Source organism: Tribolium castaneum, chromosome 2 (genome assembly GCF_031307605.1).
Source record: "Tribolium castaneum strain GA2 chromosome 2, icTriCast1.1, whole genome shotgun sequence".
Classification (NCBI taxonomy): Eukaryota; Metazoa; Arthropoda; class Insecta; order Coleoptera; family Tenebrionidae; genus Tribolium; species Tribolium castaneum.
Genome location: NC_087395.1, coordinates 21,108,926 through 21,134,059, shown reverse-complemented (window position 1 = coordinate 21,134,059; position 25,134 = coordinate 21,108,926). Strand labels below are relative to the sequence as shown.

General features: G+C 30.6%; 3 protein-coding genes across 21 annotated transcripts in view; 2 read left to right on the top strand and 1 right to left on the bottom strand.

Annotated features, from left to right (window-relative positions):
- The window catches only part of CLIP-190 (Cytoplasmic linker protein 190), a 45,612-nt gene extending 45,140 nt beyond the window's left edge, over positions 1-472 (top strand). For all 19 annotated transcript variants that reach the window (XM_064354883.1, XM_064354884.1, XM_064354881.1 and 16 more), the window contains 2 exons: positions 26-204; positions 250-472. In XM_064354883.1, the coding sequence (XP_064210953.1) occupies positions 26-204; positions 250-296 (226 nt within the window). In that variant the 3' untranslated portion in view covers positions 297-472. The remainder of the gene's footprint in view (positions 1-25; positions 205-249) is intronic.
- Positions 473-945: 473 nt separating this feature from the next.
- Polr2J (RNA polymerase II subunit J) lies at positions 946-1,692 on the bottom strand. The gene is made up of 3 exons (XM_961832.4): positions 1,397-1,692; positions 1,252-1,341; positions 946-1,201 (listed from the first exon to the last, which is right to left on the bottom strand). The coding sequence occupies exons 1-3, from the start codon at positions 1,447-1,449 to the stop codon at positions 991-993; spliced, it is 354 nt and encodes a 117-aa protein (XP_966925.1). The 5' UTR covers positions 1,450-1,692; the 3' UTR covers positions 946-990.
- A 221-nt stretch (positions 1,693-1,913) lies between these two features.
- LOC655225 (mitogen-activated protein kinase 1) overlaps positions 1,914-25,134 on the top strand; it is a 51,292-nt gene continuing 28,071 nt past the window's right edge. Inside the window, exon 1 of the mRNA XM_961740.5 lies at positions 1,914-2,118. Coding sequence (XP_966833.1) covers positions 1,991-2,118 — 128 coding nt within the window. The 5' untranslated portion in view covers positions 1,914-1,990. The remainder of the gene's footprint in view (positions 2,119-25,134) is intronic.

Sequence of the window (25,134 nt, the reverse complement as noted above, 5' to 3'; positions counted from 1 at the left end):
TTGCTTTGTGATGGGGTTTTTGTAGGATGGGTTCGCCGCAGCGTCAAGTGCCTCCGAGGGTCTATTGCGATATTTGCGAAGAGTTTGATTTGCACGAAACGGAAGACTGTCCCAAACAAAATACTGACTTAGCGCCGGCTAATGGAGGACAGAGGGGGGAGCATAAACATGTGCCGGAAAGGCCTTATTGCGAAATATGCGAAGGTAAGAATTTTTACTTTCTAACATTTGGTTTAATTACTGTTTCAGCCTTTGGTCATGCCACAGAAGATTGCCAGGAGGATCAGACATTTTAGAACATATTCTGTTATTAATAATTTATTTAGCAAATTAATAAATATCTTGTAAAAATTTCTAGTTAATATTTATTTGACACAAATTAGTTGTTTTGTAAGTTATCCGTTGATGAGGTTAATTGTAAATAAAGGATTGTGAATTAAATAAAAATATATTTTTCTGTTAATAACAGTTACATGCTCGTTTCTTTCTTCAACCACTATAATTATAATTAAGTCAGAAAAAATTTCTGGAAAGGTAAACAAAAATGAAATTGTTCTTAAATACCTAAATGACATAACGGTGCAGTCAGAATTATTTTCAAAATTTAGCCAAAAATCATCCAAGTTTTAAAGTATTTTTGAGGTTTTTTTTTTAATTGAAAACTCACTTTCGATATACAGGCTAATTTTTAAATAGACCGATAAAATTTTATTACTCATGGTGGAGCTCGCAAAACGGACAGCCTGTGTACACGGATCACTGAGGTTTTACTGTATTTACGTAAGTGCTTTAAAGCACAGACTTTGCCACCTTTTAATAAATCTTAAATAGCTTATTTTGAATAAAAATTGAAAACGAATTATTAACCATCATAAATAAACAAGTCATTTTAAACTTTTGACGCTGGGACGCAAGACATATTTTTGGGTACATAACAAAGACTGATTTATCGAAGCATAAACTTTATTATTAGTGAATAAATTCAAATACTTAATCTAAACCTTCTTTCTTTTCCTTGATCGCTTCCTTAAAACGTTCTTCAAACAAAGACAACTCTGAAATCAAATCTGTGATAGAATTCATCAAAGCTTCTTGAGGCGAATAATCAGATGTTGTTTGAATTCTCAACACAAATTTATGCTCAAGTGGATGAGGCACCTTGTATCCAGCAAACAAAACGTTCGGATCTTTTAACAATTGGCTAAAAAATCAAAAATAATTCAACCTAAACCTTAATGTTTTGTTACACACTTTCTGATCATGTTTCCCAACGTGTGGTCTTCTTTGTTTATGGTAAAAATAGCCGCGTTTGGCACTTTTGTGTCTTGTTCCCTTATTATCCTAAAAACACAATTTGTAAAAATAAATTTTTGGTCCAGAGAATTTGCCCACTCACTTTTTCTCTCCATCATAGAGCAAAAATGACTCGAAGGTTGGTGGCGCATTCATCCTGAATGGAAATACTGTTCACTGAGCTTTTTAAACCGCTTATTAATTTTTAACAACTTTTTATTAGTGCGTCACTTTTTTGTGGGTTATGTCACCTGTCCTGTCATCTGTCAAAAACCAAATATCGGAATTTTTTATTTTTCTGTTTAAAAACTTATCGAACGTCTAATAGGGTATTACAAATGCCGCCAAAATGAAAATTGTAGCCCTATTGTGGGTTCGATAATGGAAAATAAAATTAGGGTGCTTCCCGACTAGTGTTCAGTTGGTCCACCAGGGGGCGCGTTATTTGGCTATCTTTTCTGGGAATAAATTCGTTTTAAAAACCAAAAAAGCCTCAAATTTGGAAAAATCCACGTGAAAACGTTACTAACGAGTCTACAATTAGTTGGAGTTTGAAAAAATTGGTAATAAGTGTGAATAATAACGATCTGATATCAGCTGATAAATATTAGGGATCGGCTCCTCTCTGCTTCAGTCTGTGGCTTCAGTGTGCGTGAGTTTGTCATCGAGGAAGGTAGTTTAGGAGGTTTCGCTAAAAATGGCGGAAGCCACAGGTGTATCAAGTGTAAATCCGAATGCAGAAGTTGTAAGGGGTCAGGTATTTGAGGTGGGCCCCCGTTACACGAACTTATCATACATTGGAGAAGGCGCATACGGAATGGTCGTGTGAGTAAATTTTCCTTATCATTAGTCGCTGTGGTTTTCTAACTTACACGCCCTAAAATTGCGGATATTGTTCCAGTTTCAGTAACTCGATCATTTTTTAGTTTTACCGGTTTTGTACAAAAAGAAAAATGTTCATAAAGTTGGCGGTGGCTTGTCAAATGGTTTTTTCATTAGAGGTTGAGGTTATGTATACATAACTTCCTGTCATTAGTTTGGAAGAAATCGATGTTTTAGGACGGTAGCCTGGAGACAAGTGATTTATTTAAAGTTTTTGGCTGATTTCGGGCTTTTCCGAAATTGATTCATTGGCTCCGAGTTTCATACATGAAACAATTTGCTATTTTTAACTAACAAAACATTTAAAAACGTCAAATTATTTTATTTTTAGAAGACAACACCGACTACTTTTCGGTAATTTTAGCCTAATTGTTAGAATAAATTGGTATGATTATTATTTTGTGACTTTTTTCTTATTTTCTGTTTTTTAGTTTTATTGTTTTTGCATATTATGCTAAAATGAAATAATTTATTCATTAATTGTTGACAGTAGCACTTATTTGGTATATCAACTAACTTTTTTTATTAATAATTAATATTGTATTATTACTACTATATATTATACTTATTATAGATCCTACATTTAAAAAACATTGAAGTTATCTACGCTTACAAATTTTTAAAAAAATTGTTGGGTACCTTATTAAATACAGTGTGTATCACACAATTTTAAGAGACCTGTTTTTAAAGTGCTCATCCAAATACCATGCGATTTACTAAACTTTTGATCTAGTTATTCATGACAGTTAACGTTATTACGTTAACCCGATGTCCATTACGGAAGAAGGTTCCAACCTGGATTCCAACATAATTTTTTTGTTCTTTGCTGAACATTTTGGACATAGTGACAGATAAAGCAATGCTGAAGATATTTACGCAATTCGTTTCTGCTGGCGAAACTCATGGTAACTAGATCAAAATTTAAAAAAATCGTATTGTACAAGGTGTATACAAATAGTAATCTCACGGAAATCAGCGTTTGGTATTAAATACTTTATTTTTTCTCTATGTATGTGAATTTTTTCAGAATTTTTCTATAATTTCGTATACAATAAATAAATATTTATTAAAAATATTAATACATGTATGCCATGTCGGTTCATAGTAGAATTTAGCAACAACGCATTTGCATTTTTTGCAGTGAAATAAAGTACAAATTGAGATTGAGGTTGCGACTCGGAGGTGACAAGTGATATGAATTTAAAAAAATCAGAAGTTCAGTCTCTCAACTACTTCAAATCGCTTTTTATTTTTGGTAGATGCACTGTATAGTTTCAGAAATAATTATACAATCAATTTTTTTCGAAAAAGTTAGGCTATTTCACTTTATAAAGCTGGGGATAGCGACTAGGAGGCACACAAATTTTTTTACATTATTTACTTTGGGTTTATTCCTATTTATTTATGTTAGGGTATCTAACATAAAATCTAAATTTGAAATTTAGTGAGTTTCTGTGAGTTTTTTCTCCTTGGGCTTTTTGACGGTTGGGCTTTTAATTATGTGTTTTTTTTGGGTGGACTTTTCTTTTCTAGGTGGGCTTTCTTTGTGGGGTGGTTTCAACTTGAGGTTTTTTCTATGTGGATTTTTTCCTTGTGATTTTTTTCGATGTGATCTTTTTTCGTGTGGGCATTTTTCTTGTGTGTATTTTTTATGTGAGCTTATTTCAGCGATTTTTTTTGTGTCTCGTCTGTTATCAGTTTGTATTTTTTTTCTTGAAGGTATTTCAAACTTTATAAATGTGGCTCTAGTTGTAGTTTGCAAACAATTTGATTGGGACTAAGTTCGTATAAAGAAAAATTTACTTCTACTGATATTGTTCGTAAAAACTGAAATTAACAGTGCAAAGTGTCCCGTCCGTTAAAATGGAATGGCTGTTATCAAATTTTCAAGATCTAGAGTTTCGATTTATCGAGGTTCCGCTGTATTTATTATTAGATACCTCGAGCAGTAGAAATTCGATAAGTCGATCTCTAAACCGCAATTTGTCTTTTTCGTCCACCATTTACACTTTGAGTCCAGCGACAATTTTTTTTGCGCAAAGCAACATTTTAGCATTGTTCGTCTTTGAATGTCGTATGAAATTATGAAATCTTAAGTTGTTTTTTTTTCAATTCGAATATATAAGTAATTGTAAAAAGAATGTTAAAAAAATTATATATATAGAGTGTCTCAAAATTGGCAAATTTCGAGTTTGGAGCATTGTAGAAAATCACTTCAGTAATCCAAATATAGAAAAAAAAGATTGTGGGCTTCTTTACAAAGATGCACTAGTTTGAAGATAACTTTTGAATTGCGTTTTCTTCAAATGCAAGCTAAAAGTTCCAGTTTTTATTGCGATATATGGTGTACATGATTGTGGAGAATAATTATGTAAAATAATTTTCTTAAAAATTAGCGTTATATTAGAGAAAGGAATCTTAAATTTTGATAATTTTCGAGAAATTATTTTGCATTATTATTTTACACAATTATCTTCACCATAAATAACAATAAACACTAAAATTTTTTGCCTGTATTTGAAGAAAACGCACCTGAAGTGCACCGTCAAACTAGTGTATCTTTGTGGGGAAGCTCCAAATCTTTATTTTGTTTCTACATTTGGACTAGTGAAGTCATTCTCTACAACGCTCTGAACTGGGAATTCAACAATTTTGAAACACGATTAATCGGATGTATAGAGAATGAATTTTGAATTTGAATTTTGATTGGTTGTTATTTTTGAGATACTGTAAAAATATATCTTTAGCAGCCCCTCCTAGTTGGAAAATAAAAAAAAAGAGGATTATTGGGGCTGTGGCTACGGCAACGTCGCCCCCTTAGTAAATATGCTATGGGGACGCATGCCTCATTTGTACTAAATACATATTATCTTCTTTTGAAAATGGTAATATACTTACCTACATATTTTTATTTATTTCATATCATTATCCGGTAGATTCAGGTTCCCGGTTTCATTTTGAGTACGGGAAGTGAGCTATTATGGTGAACAGTGTAACCAAGCAACACCGGATCCTTATTTTTCACACAATAACGTCAACTCATAAATATATTTAAGTATTTGAAGATTTTTTAAATAGTACAAAAGATTTACTACCACGTATACGATTTTATTTACTCATTATTTTTTTTTCTTTTGCAAAATACATTAATAAAATGCAAATTATTATAATTATTATTTTTTATTATTATTATTTTTAATGGAAAATTAGAAAAAAATGAATTGTTGTTTTCTGTTTGTTTGAGAATATACGATTTTTTTTTGGCTGAATCTCGGAGTGCATAAATATTATGCTGTCATTTAGTTGTCAAGCATTCCTAAAAGAAAAACCAAGGACAAGAATATACAAATTAGTTTAAATTTGTCGTTTTGACAACTGATAGAAACGTCACTTTCTAATCAATATAATATGCAAAAGGAACTGTCACTTTCGATCCGAGGAAAAATCTTTACAAGGGCGAAATGATTCTCATCTAACTTTGAAGTTGGTTTACATGTGAAAAAAAATGTGCTCCTCTGTTCAATTAAATTCTCTGTCAATAAATATCAAAACTGTCAGTTGTGAAATTCACAAATTTTCAATTAATTAATTTTATAAATTTCGTTAAAATGCAACTAAATTGTTACACTGTGCCAGAAAACACTTTTATTGTCGAAGCTTATTTCCGAATTGGAGACTTAATAAATAGAGAATGGTAATATTTGGTGTCTAAATGCCTGTCATAAATTCTATAAAGTGGCACTTCTGATTTCTGATCAGATGAAACACATTGTACTACGAGTACAATTATGAATGCAAATAAAATATTCTACTACTCTTTGTTATTACAGTTTGGTTATTGTGACACCTGAATTGAAAAACTACTACCCAATCACTTAATTAGATTCACCATTTTTCACATTGGCATTCCTGCATAGCACCGACCAAGAGATGTTATGACGTGTCTTCCAATGTTTAAAAGTTTAGGAATCTGTGTTTAGTGTTAGAGAATGAAATACATGACAAGTTACATCCAACAAGATTTTTATTACTAGTGAAACATTGTTTAGGGGATTGATAAATGATAATAAACCTCGTGATAGTGTTTTGTTGAGTCAGCTGATCGATTGTACGAGCTCTTGGGATCCTTATTTTGGCCGCTCTTTAGTTACTACAGCTCTCATTTCGATATTGAAGGCTAGGCTAGTCTTTAGGTATTCGTCGCCTGTTCAGAACTGCTGCTATTGTAAAAGATTTAACATACAAAACATAACGTAAATTTATTTCAGTTTTGTGTTCATTGCAACACAAAAAAATAACATAAGTATTATTTATTATTTTTATTCATGATACGATAAATGCGTTTTTTCATTACTTTCGAAGTAGAAGTATTTTACAAGTAAAAATCATCGTTGCATTATGTGAAAAAGGGTACGAATGTGTGCAAAATAACTGTAAATTTGAATGTGTGCTGAATTTGTTTTAATAAGCATTTGTTCTGATTTGTTGGATCGTAAAGAGAGGGGTACTTTGTTTCTTTCATATCTTTTTATTATCTCAAGGATAAAGGGAGCAGTTATGCTTTACCTCGGAACTTTTCTATTGCTACACTGGCGAATTGATGGTTTTCTTGAGGTGAAATAGGATACAAAATTGGATTTCTGGTTAAAACAAATTTAAAGTCAAGCGTCGACTAGTATTTTAGTAGAGAAAAAAATGGATAAGTCTCGAGCTGTAGTTTTGATTTTTTCGTTGCCTCTGAAGTGATATTTTATTCAAGCTAAGCGTTACTGCTTAATACCCTGAAAATTAACTTTACCAATAAATTTATTCTCGTCGGCTAGGGGCTTATTTTGTCGATGTGGTTTTATCTATTTATTTAAGGCTTAGGAGAGTTTTTAAAGTGAGAAGGTGGATTTCGTCTCCAAAATTTTTAGGCGAGATTTTACGCTAGTATGAATTTTAAATTTCAAAATGATTTAAGAGTTTTATCTTTCTTGTTACAGATTTATGACTGTTTACAGTTATCTAATCAAAACACTTACAGCGAAACTTTTGTAACTTGAATCTCGCAGAGACAGAAAGTCTAATACTCCGTATTTAAACTTATTTTTTACTTTTACTTCACCAAAAACTGGTTGGTTTTTTAGAAGTTGAGCCTTAATTTTACACAATTTGCTTATTATTACTCTACTTCTGCTTCAAGATTTTAACATGCAGGGTAAGGTGTACAATTTTGTGGTACATTCCTGGCAGTAATGCAATTATAAACTGTGTTAATTAGTTTATGAGAGTGAAAAGTTGGAGAAAAATTACATTTTGTCGTGTGTTGAGTTTCTCGGCAGCTGGCAAGCACCAGCTTTGCGGAACAGAAGATACCATTTTGCAGGTGATGCCATAAAAATGAGCTTTGTAACACGAGACAGTACTTAGAGTACATTAATAAATAGGCTAGTTTTGAGTTAGGTTTATGAGGCCAAAATTGCGTTATTTATTAATGCAACACAAACATTATAAATGCAATGCGGAACTCGTAAATTTAATTAAGCATTGCCTCTAATTATTACGATATTGTAATAACCTTTTAATGTATTGGTAAACCATAAATGCTTTCAAAATTATAATCCATTCGTACTTAATATTTGTTGTTTGTATATTTAAATTTGGTATAAATGGTAGTTTTAAATATTAATTATTATCCTACAAACGTTTTTTACATAAATCAAACCGATTCTGACTATCTTCTACATAAAATAAGGTTTAAAGTTGATTGAGTTCACTGGAAAAGTTTAGTACTTGTTTAGAACATCGAAGAAGATACTGTTAAATGAATAATAAAGGAGCTAATAAAATAGTCATTTGATTCGTCTCAATAACGAAATTTTTGTAATGAAATGTTATGGAAAATATGTTTTTATCACATGAATAGAGTACATATTGTAAAACAGGGATTTTGTTGCTTTAGTAACCATAAATTTAAATTTTGCATACAGCCACTTTGTTGATAACTTACCGCTGGGTGTAGTATATTCTTATCAAAAAGCAAATAACCGAGGCAACGTCAGAGTGGAAATTAAATAGAGTAAATATTTTGTTTAAATGTGAATAATAAGTTGGGATTTTCTGATGGATTTTACATACAGGGTGTATCAGAAATACGTGTCTTAATTTCAACAGGTAACACAGCTTAACAAATAAAACATCTTTTTTATTTGTAATGTTTCAATAAAAAATTTGCAAATTTTCTCAAAATTTGGAAAAACATAACGTGTACCCGCCTATGAGTACAAAAATAAGAGAGCCGAACTATTTTCGTTGTGATAGAAACGGACAATTTAAACAATTTAAAACAACAATGAAAATTGTTGCTACGAATACCAACTAATTATTATTATAACACTGACCGACTCGTTTGTACAAAAGAAAGGAGGGAAACAGTGAAAATTATAAAGAAGAATTTTGTAAAATGTTATATAGAAAAGTTGTTGTATTTGATGAGTTTTATTACGTGCTAAAATTAAGGCACGTGTTTCTGATACACCCTGTATAAATATGGATTTTTTTATAGTAGGTGTGAGACTAAGATATGTTTTACTACTATTAAAGTATGTGATTACTAAAGTTTATGTGAGTTTAAGTTCAGTTTTAGGTGAATAATTTTTATAATAGGACATTGGATGATACATCTAAATGGAAATCGACACGTTTAACTGTTTGCTTTTAATATCGTGTAAGCGATTGTTATTAGATTTATTTAGCTACCCAATAATGTCTATTTACATTATATTATAAGAGCAAATAATTTTGATTAAAACTCATTCAAGGGAATTAGTTTCATAGTATTCTACAAATTGAATAGAGATTATAAAAAGGTTTTACTTTGGTGTTAAAGTGTAATCCATAATTATTAATCATAAAACAAACTATAACTCTGCTTTTTGGAACAGCGTGTGTTTATTACGCCACTGCTGCTAAAGGTAAAATGACGCAAATGTTCGTTTCCTAGGATTAAGCATTCTGTAATCATTTTAACGAGGGAATCAATAATTTCAAATTGGAATTCTCGTCACGTTTTTTTTTAAATAAACCCAATAAAAATCTGATTTATTTATCACTTAGCAATTTTTAATTACCTAATTTATTCAATACGAATTCAATATTCGTTGGATATTTTGTTATTTATTTGTCACACATAGGTAAGTTTGACATTTGAATGGCCGATAAAACTTTTTAATATTGAGTTATTTTCGCTCCACAACTGTGCAACAAGTTTTGAATTGTCGAAGGAAGGAAGTTGCGGTGAATTTCGTTTATTTGGATTAAAACCAGTTACAATACGAACTCTTGGGTTTTTTGTGGCTACGAACTTAATTTGCTGCAGTAGATTTTATGTAAATAAAAGTTCTAATTTACCGAGGTGAACTTTAAAGTTTTCAGATTTAAAAAATTAAGTTACGGTTTGAAACTTTTAATTAAAAGTGTTGAAAAATTTAAAGCATTCAGATACTCGTAATAAACCGTGATAAAATATTTTAGGCGTTTCACAAAGTTTTATGAATGAAAAAATAATGAAATTTCAGTAAAAGTACGATCCCAGGACATGAAATAAATGCAAAGTGTATGCAAAATGAGCATAAACTTTGTTTCTTTTGCGAAGTGGAGTGCACTAAAGTTTAACTTTTAAGCGAAGAGATGCTACGCAGTAATATTATAAAAGGCTGACAAATTGATGAAGCGATTTTAGAATAAACTATGCTTGTCTGTAATTAAACAACAGAAGTAATCCTGGAATTGTGTCTTTTAACGGTATGATTATAAAAAATCATCTTTAGAAGTCAATTGTATTTAACCGACTTGACCCGAATTAAATAAATACTAGAGCTTTTCCTGTAAACTGCGTCGTACTAAATGGATTTGGTGAAAATACATTTTCGCGAGAAAAAGTGCACGTAATGTGGCAATAAACTGCTCAAGTGAGCGAAATAAAAGCTCAAGTGAAGGAATCCTCAATAGATACAATAATTCATTTTTCAGACAGGTATTAAGTTGAAAAAGTTAGCGTAGCTCAAACGGTGATAAAAATTCAATTCAGTGAGCAAAATGAATAGACGGATAATGAAAGACCTGACAGCTTCAAAGAGTTTTTGTGGCAAGACAGTGACGTACCGTTTTTATCAACGATTAAAGTTATCTCCCAACACTCACACCATAATTAGATGATGGATTGGCTCAAGTTATGTTATTAAGCGTTAAATAATTTAATTTGTAATCGGATTGCCACCATTATGATGCATTATATTGCCGGCTTAGGTCCCTTGTGTGCAAATAGTGTTATAGTAACTGCATAAAACTTTCAACTGACCGAAAAATGAGCTCGGATTGGCACAAAACGCACAATACACAAGAGACTGTTGTTAATGTGAGCATTTGTCGTTTCCAAATTTAATAACAAAATGTAATTAATTTTAATGACAATAAAACAAAACATCGCCGCCAGTTATGAAATCGTAGGGGAGATGTGGCCAATTGCAAATTCTGGAACGCTTTCTTTTAAAGCTATTTAGCAGATTGTTTCAAGCGCTTAATTAACTTTTTTATTTGTTGGGGAATATCTTTTATTTTCCGTTGCGAATTTTTCATAGGATTCTCATTCAAACTAATTTTGACGTAATTTTTTCTTGTAAAGATACGGATTTTTGAGATGAATTTTAATGGAGTTGGAATTACTTCCGTTGAGAGGGGAATACTTCAAAACTGCCACGTTAATTTCAAATTCTTGGTAGTTTGTTATAGATAATTGCTGGGTGTTAAAATGATGTGAATTTCTCGAATAATAATTCCTCCGCATTGCTCAAGACGCAAAATGGGAATAATTGTTGCGAGGAAGGGTTAGAAGTTCGTCTTTAAATTTGATTAAGTTTTTAAGTGCCTATAGCCAGAGATTTATCTCCCATTACACAAGGGAAATAGTAATTTATATCTCTGTGTAACGATGGGCGAGTGTTACTAATACCGCTTGAAATATCGCTTTGCAAGACAAGGATTTGATGAAATTTTGCGCATAAACCGTTTTTCATTTGCCAACAGCGAATCATCGATTTTTATTTACAACGTAATAACGTCGCGATAATTTACAACAACGACGTCTTTCACGAAACACCCTTTCCAACGGCAATAATTTTCAGGACATATTGAGATACGTGAGCCTCTAAGGTAATTCGTTTCAACATTTTGTCGGATATCTCACGCTTTTAGCAAAATTGCACCAGGTGGACCAAGATCACGAGAAGTGAAACCGGAAATAACAAACCTCTGCTCGTCCACCCGGCGCATCCACCAATTTTGCTCACAGAAAAAATCTCATTAGATTTAAACGGTGTTTAGACGCTGTTTGAAATGCCATTAGTGCTGTAAAGTTTTCGTATTACAAGTACACGCGCTTGTGCAATTTTGAATTAAATTTTAGTTTGCTAATTAAACTTAACGTAATCGCGATTACAGATTGTTCCACAAATTTCTCGAAAGATTAGATGCCTGCTTATATACAAAACGGTGGTTTAGTGTTTTCGAAGTTAGGTTTTGTCTTCGTTTGCAAAAAAACGAGTTAATTAACTGGATTTATGTAATTAACGGCTTAATTCCACTACAAAGGAGTTTTTTTGTGGAAATGAATTCCAGAATTTATTAATGAAACTGTAATACAATTTTTTTGCCTCAGAGATTTTTTAGCAAAACTTGTAGTTTGCATTATAGTTAGGAATTTTTTTTGCGAATGTGTTTTGAAACAGTTAATGTACAGGGTGATTTTTTTGAACACTAGTCACCCTGAATAGATCCGAAATTTTTTAATTTTTATTTAAATGGGTACACCTTTTAGTGTACTTTTAATAGTTGTAGCACCAACTCTTTTTGTAATACAAACAACTCCTTCAAAATTTTAAATGGCATCACCTACTTTGTCAAACCTCAAATGAAAGGTACTTTGACCAGAAATTCGGCTCTGTGATATTTTTTTGAGTTTTGAGTATTTTACATAAAAGTTTAACTCTTATTATTATTAAGCTTAACTCTTATTTATTATTTTTAATTGTCCATACTTATGCTAAAATTATTAAGAATTCAAAACTTTCATAACATATTAGTACGGGCTACGCCTGATAACCTCTATCTGAATGAATTTAATCACAAATTGACGTTTGACATTATACCTCTTAAGGCGGGTAATTTAAAATTTGATATCTAAAAGATCAGTAATAACAATGAAAACCTATAAAAAAATAAAATTAATAACAGCCATGAAAACCTATACGTACACTCATACATAATAAACTTAAATAAATAAATAAATAACTGACACTTTTCAATTTTTAAATAAATCACAGTCAGCAATCACAGTGAATTGACAAGATAAACGTAATAAATAAGTTTTTTCACAATGTATCCTGTTGAGAGGACTGCCTTTTCACATACCTCAAATAATTTGGTTACCTCAAAGTTACTTTGTTGATTAAAGGTGAGTTTCACCAACGACAAATAAATCGTCAGTTAGTTATTTGACCAATAATTTTTATTTATTAGCTAAATAAAAAATTGTTTCACCAAACTTCTGTTCGATATTATCCAGTTAGTTATCTGAATACCATGTTTTTAGTAGTGACAGTATAAAAAGTGTCAAATTTAGGATTTGTGTGCGTTAATTTGTTAAGAACAACAATTTAATTGAGCTATAACAGCAAAAGAGAAAGTCCAAGAAGAGTCGACCTTTTTTTGGAAGAAGTAATAGTATATTATTATACGAGTTTTATAAGACGTTCTATTGTGGTACGAATTGTTTGGAGCACGACGAAGGAGAATGAGTGTCACAACTAAGCTTTATAAAACAAGTGTAATATATTTCTTCTTAAATTTGTTAATTATTCGGGCTCAATAAACGATTTGACGCTGTTGACAGATCACACACTTGATTACAGATACACTCCTAAAAATTTGCTAAAAGGAGGAGAATAAAATTTAACTGCCCAATTTCGTCCAGTTAAGTTTATCTGATAAATAAGTTCTAACTGAATTCGATGAAACAGTAAGTGCCACATTTATTTAACAGTTAGCGCTATTGGATAGTTATCTTATTTAACTAAGCTAGGTGAAACCCATCCTAAAAGTGATTTTATTTTTATCTTTACTAAATTTCTAATGCTTCTAACTTGAGTATTTTTTTGTTGTTGTGTTGATGTAAAATTTTGAAATTGTTGGCAATATTAAGTTATGTTTATGTGCTTTCAAGTGATTAGCAAAAATGTGAAGTCGTGTTATTTACATGTTTACGTACTTACATATCTTCTTTAATTCTTATTCTAAAGTTTCTGTATGTTTCACTTATGTATTTCCTGTTTCAAAACTATAAAAACGCCAGCGTCGTCTTGTACCGAATTAAAAATTATAAAATAGTTACTAATGTTAATGATTAGAACTCCCATTGAAAGTATAAATTACATTAGCCATTCATTTTTTGAAGTGCACGAATAATTTATAGGAGCTAATTTTGAGAGTTTATTTTATAGCTTTGAATCAGATAATATGTGGCAGAGCAATTCTTGCAATTTATTTCGTAAACTCCGGACTTTTCCAGTTTATTTATAGGATCTTTATTTTGACAGATACATTTTTTTTACAAGTTTTAAAACAGACCCGGCAAGTGTGATCTCCTCTCCATTTTTATCATTAAGGATAGTCTGTCTATTGTATAAAATAAAATTGTTACATAATTTTTGTTAGTTTTTTCCTTGTTAATGTTATCAAAGGCTAGTTTTTTAAATTTAATTTTTTTTTGTGTTTAAGTATTTTTAGTATTTTGACTATTTTTATTTACATTACGCAGAACAAGATTTAGCAGAATAGCCGAACAAATTATTGTAAAAGTCACCTATGAATTTTAAGCGTGATGTGCCGCTAAATCGCAATTGTGAATTCTGTCAGAAACAGTGGATGCGTAAAAAAAAACAAAAACACTTCGAACATAAGAACGACAGCTCAGACTACTCAAGTATGCACGGGAATGTAAAACACAAATTAAGACAAATCCTACAATTGAAACAACATTGCCGAAAAATACAAAAAAATGAGAAAATAACTAATCAAAAATTTTACAGTGATGTCATTTCTTTGAAACTATAGTAGTCATTTTAACGAAACGGAACATTGAATTTAAATTCCATAGTCGACTTTTTGATAAAGAACCAGTTTTGGACACGATTTAGCTTTATAAAAAATTATTGCAACTCAAAAAAAAATCACACAGCCGAATTTCTGGTCAAAATATCTTTCATTTGGGGTATCATAAAGGGGGTCATGCCATTTGAAATTTTAAAGGCGTTGTTTATATTACAAACGGGGTTGGTGTTACAACTTTCAAACGTACACTAAAAGGAATCGCCCTGAAAATAAAAATTGGCCTCTATCAGGATTTTCGACTTTTTTGTTTATTTTCTGAGATATTTGGGTGGCTCATTTTAAAAAAATTACCCTGTATGTTCGCGTAAATGAGCGAAATAGTTGCTTGCAGAAGCATGAAATTTGGTCGGACGAAGAGCACTTCTCCATTCACAATTAGTTCTTGTCAGAAGATGGATTACGTGATGGGGAATTGTTTAGTGTTTATTTTAAATTTGTCAGCAGCGGTTGTAATGGAATTGGAGATGTTCATGTTGTTAAAACAAATTGTTCCTCGTTATTAATATCCTTAATTTCAACGAAAGCATGCGATTGCCTTAATCACCCAAATAACTTTTATTCATTAGAGGAATAAATTTGTGAAAATGTACGTTTTTATTGTTATCGCGATTCTGATACTTTTATGATCTTGTAAGGTGTTCTGCGATACGGAAATTTAATTAGATTTTGACGAAGACGATGAACACACTTACCGTTCAGTTTTAATAAGATTGTTTGACGTTTATCGAGCAACTAAATAATTATCGTTTATGTTAAAATTAAAAAAGTTTACGGAAAGTTTTAAGTAATATTGTGTGAATTAAGTGATAATGGATTTTTTTTAATTACATCAAGGGACGAACTTGACAGGCGCTAATAAATCGTGTCCAGAAACTTATGTAGTAGATCTTTCAAGTTAAAATAAACCCAGAAAACCTTTTATCCTCTAGAGAGGAGATTTTTCTCGCAAAATGCCTACTCTTTTGTTTGGATTGTTTTATGCTGTGCCAACCTTGAAATCAAGAGATTAGATATACGAAAAGTAAATTAAACTCATTGCCATATTATGTGAGTATGTATTATCGCCGGAAAAGATTTTTAGATTATCTTGAATCACACAAGTTGACGCAAATCAAGCCATTTTGTTTTCTGGAATAAGTAATCTTTAAAAGCTGACTTGAATTATGCAAAATTTGTTTTAAATAGGAACGAGAGTAAAGATGCACTGCGGTGAATCGTAAGTAGACACGTTTTTAAGAAGGATTAAATTTCTTGAGTACTTGAATTTGCTTCCTTTTTTATGAGTTGATATATTTACCAACGTTGCAGGTATGAGGGAACACATTATTTTGAATAGCACACGAATGTAAATTGTACTCAATTGTTTATATAACTTTTTTGCTATTTAAAATATTGCATGCCGTTTTTATTATACGATAAATCGACTTAAAGTACACAAACTAAAAATATTTTTATTATACACAGGGTGTTGTATACAGGGTGGTCAATTAAAGTTATATTTTTTTAGATAGAACACTTTATATATTTTTGCATAATTAGATTCTACACAAAAAATAATGGTACTTTGTATATTTTGAATCATTAAACTTTTCGTTATAAAAAAGACCAATATTTGAAAAATCACTGGAAGTCGCCAATAAACATTTTCCGACAAATTTGCTACCGAATACTTAAAATACCTTGCAGTTTTAGCAAATAGTCGACTTCTACTTGAAATACGCAGATAATATACAGGCTGTGCCAAAACGCTAAAGGTTGAATAACTCATTTTTTTTCAAATGGAACATCATATAATTTTTACACGTATCGATAGCGTTTTGATTAAGCTTTTAATGTTATAGGGTTTGTATAGCGAATTTTTAAAATTTTTGAGATTAAAAAAAATATTTTATATTAAGAAAATTTGTTATTTTATAATCTGATAAATCAAATGGTAATTTATTTTTTGGTGTTTATTAATGTGACTAATTGCATTAGTAATTTAATTATTACTTGATACATAAATAAATTTTACTCATCAAGAATTAATAATAAAATAAATAAAAAAAAATTTTTTGAACACTTTAAGAAATATTTCTAATTTGCTATATAAACCGCATATCGTTAGAAAGCTTAAAAAAATACTATCGATACGTATAATGAAATACATGGTGTTCTATTTTGCGTTTTGGCACACTCTGTACATTACCTGCGTGTTTCAAGTAAAAGTCTTCTATTGCTAAAACTACAGGATATTCTGAGTTTTTCTGTTGCAAATTTATCGGAAAATATTCATAGGCGATTTCGCAGTGATTTTTCAAAAATTGTTTTTTTTTATAACGAAAAGTTGAATAATTCCGATTCGAAAAGAGACAGACTCATAATAGTTTACACAAAGTTACATTATGTTTTTGCCTAGAATTTAATTATGCAAAAAGGATGTTCCATTTAAAAAAAATAACTTTGGTTCACCTCACACCACATACAACACCCTGTGTATAATAAAAATATTTTTAGTTTGTGGTCTTAAGTCGACCTATCGGATAATAAAAACGGCATGGCAATACTTCAAGTAACAAAGAAGTTATAGACCGGATACGCACTCAGGGGTCACCCTGTAGAAAAATTCCTATTTGTACGTATTCTATAAGTGTGATACTCATTCACTTCTTACGTGTGCGTAGTCTGAATTACACTTAGTTTAACTTTACTATTTTTTTTAAATTGTTAAACGACCTCCTAGTTATTTGTACAATGTGTTTTTAAATTATTCTTATCTTAACTTTGAAACTTGGTTTACATATAAAAAAATTGTGCAGTTCTACTCAATTTAATCTTCTGTCAATAAATGTCAAAACTGTCAGTTGTAAAATTTAATTAATTTCTAAATTGTTACACTGTGCAAAAAAATACTTTTAATATCGAAGCTTATTTGCGAATGGGAGACTTAATAGGAGAATGGTAATATTGGATGTCTAAACGTCTGAATCATTAGTTGTATGTATGAAGCGGCATTTTCTAAAATTTTACATGAGAAATTCACTGACGACTAGATGAGAATCATTAAAAAAACACATTGTATATTAAAATACTAAGTTCAATTTTTTGTTACGAACATGGAGTTCGTTCTAGAAGAATAACCATTTGAGTGTAAAAAAGTAACTTGTTGAAGTGTGCGTTACGTTTACTCTGGCATAAAAATTTGTTTTTCTTATACAAATTGTGATACAGCCAATATTTCGCACGGGCAGACATTGTGAACTATTTCGATTACTTTTTAGAGACTATTTTCATAATTTGTTTCAAAAAAAGTTATTTGCAGCTACTCGCTTTTTCCTTGTAACAGAAAATTGTTCATTATTTAGAGAAATAACAGTTGAAATATTCATTGTTGTTGCTTCTGTTATTTTTACTGTTAAAAAGCAAAACGAATTCCTCTCTTTTCTGGCTAATGAGCAAATTAAAAAATCATTTCTATCTGATAAATTTTTAATAGTATTTTCCTTTTCTGTTTTCTCTTGGGATAATGTAATCTTCTTTAAAAATATAACTACGAATTTTGCTATAGGTATACTTTTTGGTGCTTGATATTTCTGCTCATTATTTTTTTATTATTGAAGGCAGCAAATCCGAGGGATTTTTCTTGTTAAAGATAAGATTTTCTTTTTTTGGGGTAATACTACCGAAATAAATTTTTAAGCTTCATTCACTTCTAGAAAATGTAGACGGAGAAATAGCTTCGATGTGGATTATGTTTCGGGAAAAATCAAACGAGGTATAAATTCCCGAGTAAATTCATCGGTGTGAAGGGAAAAATCTCTTGGAGCTACAGCTCTGTTTGGATGTAGTTTTTCATGCAATTTTCCTAAAATCGGAATATTAATCATTCAAGCTTCATTTCAATGCTTTAAAGGAAAGCGTCAATGTGTCCACAGAGCGTATGAAGCGGAATGTTCCACAAGTTCCGTTGATGTTCAAGCGAGGGTAATTTTCCCGTGTTATTCTAGACCTGCCCTTGACCCGTCGCATTGCGGATTCGTTCGATATAGAGCATCTATTGTCGTCTAAATTGAATTCGCATGGACAGTAAATATCCAAATGATTGTTTCATTTTTACACATGTGCCTAATTCCATTTGAAAATGTTAACGACTCGATTGTTCTAATAGTAGAAATGTCTCCCTCGGGTGCTCCCAACCAACCTGGAATTTCAATCAAGTCGGTGCTTGTAAATAGGGGCAACTACAATCCTACCCTATGGAAATTCACTGTTACCGTACGCAAGGTTTGTTCCTTCAGTTTTAATCAACGCTTCACCGACCGCATTTAATTCGATGCTTTTCATAAAGGCACTAAATTTTCCGTGTGCGTGTTCGCTTTCGTTGCAACAAAATAAAAACAATTTGGCGAAGCAAAGCAGAACCGATTTATCCTGAAATTTAATAAACGTTTCATCATCCCTTTAAATATAATTACCGAAATTGTCACTTAGTTTATAATCTATTTCCGGGATGTTCCGTGTTAGGATTACGGTCTGGAATTCTTCTTTCTATACGAGCTTTTAAACTCGCGCCATGGGAGATGTGTTTGTTTAGGTTTAAACAAGTCGTTTGAAAAGAATAAAGGTCAAAGGGATGTGTGCTATGCCGGATTACACATAAAACACACCAAAAGCATATTTTGGGACTTAATCTGAAAGGACAGACAAAACTCTGTAAAGAGTTACAGATTTATATTGTTACTAAGTAATTACCTGTTGTAAGTCTGATTTTTTTCTAAAAAACCGGTACAAGTTGGGTTATACACTTTAATAGTTAATGTTAAGTTCTATTTTATCATGACTACATTTTATCATGGTTCATAGTTTAACTCAAATCAAGTGCATAGTTAAGTAATTAATTTAAATTACAACAGAAATTAGAAACTTTTCTAACTCGAATCTCTAAGAGATAATAAATCAGCTTCTGATAACTTTTTATGACTTCTTGTCTTCGTCTCTTTTTTTCTTGTCTTCACATATTTTTTTCTTGGTCGTCGTTTTTGTTTTTCTTCTTTTTCTTTTTTTTGAACAACTACTCTTTCTTCTTAGAGATCTTTTATATTTAGAGTATTCCGCAAGTTTCTATTAGTCTTAAAATTTTTTACTTGATTTATTCAATTTTAGTTTATTTTGCTTGCACGGTATAATACATATTTTCTACTTCTATATCTTTAAAAAGATGCTAAGTGATCTTTTAAACAGACCTTGACAAGCCTAAATTGAAGTCTAAATTTGTCATTGCCTTTTCCAAGGCGTTTTTGATGCCAGAGTTACAACACTCAACTTTGGTTTTTCTTATAGATGCTGTATTTGATACTTGTATTTTTTAAAAGCTTTTTTGTTCTTGATTAGATTACAATGATGTATCAGATGATATGATCGAATCTTACATGCTGACTAAAATGAAGAAAAAAGCGTTTGTCCAGAGTGTTTTGGAAAGAAACGCCAAAAAAATTTGTTTAACCAACTATATTTTGACAGTTCTTTTAAATATTCGAACAAAGTTTTTATAACTTTGCCTTGTTTTGTTTTTCGAAGAATAAAATTCTAGCTTATCATGTAGTTTAGTTTTTAAATAAGTGAGCTTGACGGAAATGTGAACCTTTCAGATCCAAATTTTATTAAACCTCCAACATCTAGTTTGTTTACAAACAAAATTGTTGGCGTTTTTTTCAAAGCATTCTTCGCAAAAATGCTTTTATCTCCATTTTGATCAGCATGTAAGATTCGATCATATCATGTGATACATCGTTGTAATCAGGAATAAAAACACTTTTTAAAAATACAAGAAGCGAATATGGCTTCTATAAGAAAAACCAAAGTTGAGTGTTGTAACTCTGACATCAAGAACGCCTTGGAAAATACGATGACAGATTAAGATTTCTAGTAAAAAAGTGTCTGAAGAACGTCCTAGTTAAAAACGTCTAATTCTTTGGGTTTTCGCTTGAAAAAATAAAAACGAAAATTACTAATTTTCGTTTTTTTCCAATAATTCAAATAATTTCCAATAATTGTTCAGCATAAAAATACGCAGCTGTGCCCTAATTTAACCGATCTCATATAATAACTGAGATCCTTATGGTGAAGTTCGAAAATCAGTCACTCTGTATATTTTTCTCTGTAATATAATATTCTTGTTGAATTACAACGATGCTTTATCTCGTTGTTTTCGAGTTTATCTCATTTGTGCTAGAATGGTTCTACCATTTCATTCTAGGAATAGTTCTAATGAGATATACAAAGCTCAGTTTGACATTTATTCATCATCTGATTCCCTAAATAGGTATAACATTGTAAAAAGGACGTTAAATCGATTTAAATTGGTAATTCACAGAAGAGTTAAATATTTTATTCCAGGACTCACCGTCAGTCATTGAAATTGAACACTTTTACCTTGTGAAGGGATCATCGATACATTTGCAAAAATATATGTTGATAATAATAAAGTGCTCGAAATGTAATAAATTTAGACGTTTTATACAATAACAATTAAATTGCATTCACTTGCACAGCGTGAAATTGATGGCTCGTAATTAATGGTGAACATAAAATGGTACTTAATTTTACGTTCACTCTTATACACTTGAAGTTTTTTCAATTCAACATCATTGAATGTTTCAACAAAAAGAACACATATTGATTTTATCACTCAGGAAGACAGGATACTGGACTGGCGTTTTTATAAAACTGTTTTCTTTTTGGTCGAATTCAATTTAAAGTACGATTAGACGTCACTCACTTTTGTACAGAATATAAATGGATAAAACCAATATTAGGTCGTAGTAAGGATTTTAAGCCCACGTCAGAAATAAGTGGGCTTGATTGAGATAGTGGACCCTAGGCTTGGTTTTACTTAGAAGGTTTTTTATTTTCGTATAAAAAGGATTGAAAAGTGTAATAAATTGTATAAAGTATGCTGGCAAAAATGTGATATGACAAAGTGTCGAAAATATTTTGAAAAATTATCGCTCTAATGGAGTCTTGCCGATCAGTAAGGAATTTTAGCGCCGTCGTAAAGCACACATTGGCGTAATTCTGTAATGACATTTTTTATTAAATATACAGGTTGTTCTCTCTACCACACATTCTAAGTTCAATATTCGGTGATATTTCATACTTCACTCAAATAGTGTATTACGTACCGTAAACTGTAAGTGCATTTTTTTTGTTCGAGACCAAAAAAAGAACTTACAGTTTGAGGTTAGTAAGCTATTTTTAGCAATACCTGCACAAATATGAAAAAATGAAACATTTTCTGAATATATTTTTATAAAAAATCAAAAAACGTCAGATTGTTGTGAAATTCATAATTTCTGTGGCGTTTGTTTCGTGTTAGGGGTACAAATCAAGAAAACATTACTTTAAATCAACATTTGTTTGCAAAATCAACGCTTCAATACTCTTACGAAGGTATTTCAAGTGGCATACGTTGGTAGGTAATATTTACTTACAGACCACAAACAGTAAGTAATATATTATTGCAGGGTAATCATGGAAACTTGCACCTGACTAAAAAGTGCCGCTTGCAATGAAAGATGATGACTTACAGAACGGGTATTGCTAAAAAATCATTAACCTGTATCTGTATAAACAAACTCCAAAATTATAAGGTTTATAAGTCTGCATAAACGAAAAAAATGAAAAATCAAAGTTTTTTAATACATAGATTCAGTGACTTAATATTATATTCTATAAACTGAAAGCACTTATTACAAAATTTTGAATCGATCTTGTTTATTCAGTTAGAAATATTTCCTTGGACAGTTATACAAAAATAGCTGTGGCTGATAAATAATAATTCTTCGCAGTGTCTAAGAAAACAACATAACATTAAAATTTTCATTATAGAGTTATGTGTGCCGCCATCTTGAAAATATTTTCATTGATTAGGACTTAACGGATTAAGATGAATACCAATATTAGAACTTTCAATATCTACTTGTAGTATTACTGTAAAGCGATTAAAGGAAGGTAGCGGTAAAAAGGAAACAATAAACCTCAGAAAGTTACGTCATTTGAAAAATTCCTTCCCATATAGAACAGACAAAGTGTTACAACTATGAGGCAGGTATTGTTTATTGTAGAAGTACAATAAAATTATAGGAATGCATCCAAAAACATACCTGTTTATTATTTTGTTGTGTGTAGAAATAAAATAATAATTATTCATTTAATTTAATGAAAAAACTTTGTTTAAAAGAAAAGTTACAAAATTTTGTGTGTTTAGATGTAGCTTGTACAAAATATTATTAATATACAGAGTTGGAAAAATCTATCTATTATTGATTTTAAATGAAAAATATGTATTTTTTTTACAAAAGTTCCTACTAACTTCGTGCATCACCTAAAATCGTTTTCAAATATACAGGGTTGTTTTTCCCAAATTTTATTAAATTGTCTATCTAAAAACATAAAGTTTCAAATTAATAAGTAAAAAAATACAATGTGTTGAAACATGGTTGTCCATCAAGTCACCTATGAAATTTGAACGTAATGTACCGCTTAATTTAAAGTGTGAATACATACTGTCAAAGTAACAGATGCGTCAAAATATTGCAAAAACACTTTGAATCTAAAAACGAAAGAGTACACAACAACAAAAATTACGGAAATATTAAACATAAATCAAGACAAACCTTTTACTTGAAACAACTTTGCAGAAAAATGCAAAAAAAAACCTAATTCAACGATTTGACAAAAATGACAGTACTCAGAAACTATAATAGTCATTTGAACGAAGCGGCACATTGAATTTGAATTTTATAATTTTAACAACAATGCACAATATTCCTGAGCATTGTTGTTACCATAGTAACGACCATACCATAACCATAGTAAGTCCACCAAGGATCATTTGTTGGAGTTTGTAGGGGAATTTAAAGATTAGCCATAAATATTAAAATTTTTGTTATTTTACTGTAATAAATGACGAATAATGGCCTACGGGTAACACTAAATTTACTTTTTATAGAGTTGGAAAATTACAGGGGAAGGACCATAAATGAAACAAAAAGAGAGTTATGCAACATTTCGTATTATTACATAAGACATTATCAGGCTGAATAACAAGTTATTATATAACATCGACAATTTCAAAAATATAAAATTTAGCCAACAATTCTATAAGTAACATTAAATACAATAACGTTTTACAGTAATTAAAATGTAAACAAGAATGTGGCATCGATACGCAGCAAGTTCAAACAAAGAAGGGGAAGTCAAATTTTTTTTTATAAAATAGGCGAAAAAGAAAAAATAAACTTGTGAGATTATTACATTTACTATTATCTGGAAAATTCACTTTTTGAATACTGAAACAATAGTTAATTTTTTTTTATTGTTTAAAGTTATAATATCTTTGGGTATCAGTAAGAGACACTTATCTGTTAATGTTTTAAAAAAACAGTTTTAAGGTTTTTTAGATGCAAAAATAAAAAATAGTGTGTTTAATTGTTCAACTTGCAACAAACTTCATTTTTTTATCTTCTTGATTGCAGTTTATATTCTCACCTGAGGATGACCAATGACCGTGGTTGAAACGCGTTGTGTTTCAAATAAATTAACGTTTGGTGTGTCGGGTTTTTAAACTATGTTTTTGTTAATTCTTGATTGCAAAGTTGCAAACTAAACAAATAAATAACAATTTACATCAGTGTTAAATGCTACATCTAAAAAACATAACTTTGTAGTATTGTAGCTCATTTCGGAAACACTTATTGAAAATGATTTCAGGTAAGTCAAGGGGTTCGTATTTTTTGTAAAAAAATTTTTTCTAGTATTTAAAGGTCAATAGTGCTTTTTTTCAACTCGCTGGGACAACCTGTACTATTATTAATATTACTACAGTAGAACTTCGGTTATGTGTATAGCAATTATACATGTTTCTCGATATCCGTCCACTAACTAAGTTTCAGTTCTCCGTGCAAAATTAGTCTGCTAATTATCCGTCTTTAGACGTTTCAGCATTTTATGTTACACTATTCTGTAAGTATCATAATTAATAATGAAGTCTTCATTTTTTAAACGTCAAATAAATTAAGTAATAAATGAAGACTCACATAAATTAGATGGTCAGTAAAAGCAGATTTTATCACGATAGTCATCAGACTTTATCATTACAATAGACAAATCTTAACCAACACTTAGCTTACGTAATTTTTAACTTTTGTATTTTTTTCAGTAAGTATATGTACATAATTGAGGTTATCAATTATGTCCAATTTTATTAATCATTAATGCTTAATACTACTGAGCTAAAATATATATCAATTTAATTATCCGGGTTTGGCTTTGTCCATCAAGGGACCGAATGTAATATTATTATTATTGATCTCGCAGATATTACTGTTTAAACCTGATTTGCAAATCAAAAACATTTTCTGTTACGATTATGTTAACACGGCTTTCCAGTTTTTTTGCCTTGAATGAGGTGTTTTGAATAATTATTATTCATATTGCAATCCGAGGGAAGTTTTCGCAAAACGAGAGACTGAGTGAGCAGAACTGAATTATTTTGTGTGATTATGAAAACTAATCCTACTTTTTAATAAAAGAAACACAATGTGTTTGTTGTTCTTTTTTTGCTGCACGTGAAATGTTTATTTCGCCAATTTGTGTCTTTTATGTTTCCCAAACGCTAGATTTTACTGCCACAAGCAGAAAATGTGATTTAAATATTTTATTTGGGGATGCTCCAAGGAGCGACATTTTGGGTATTGTTGGTGCCACGATGTT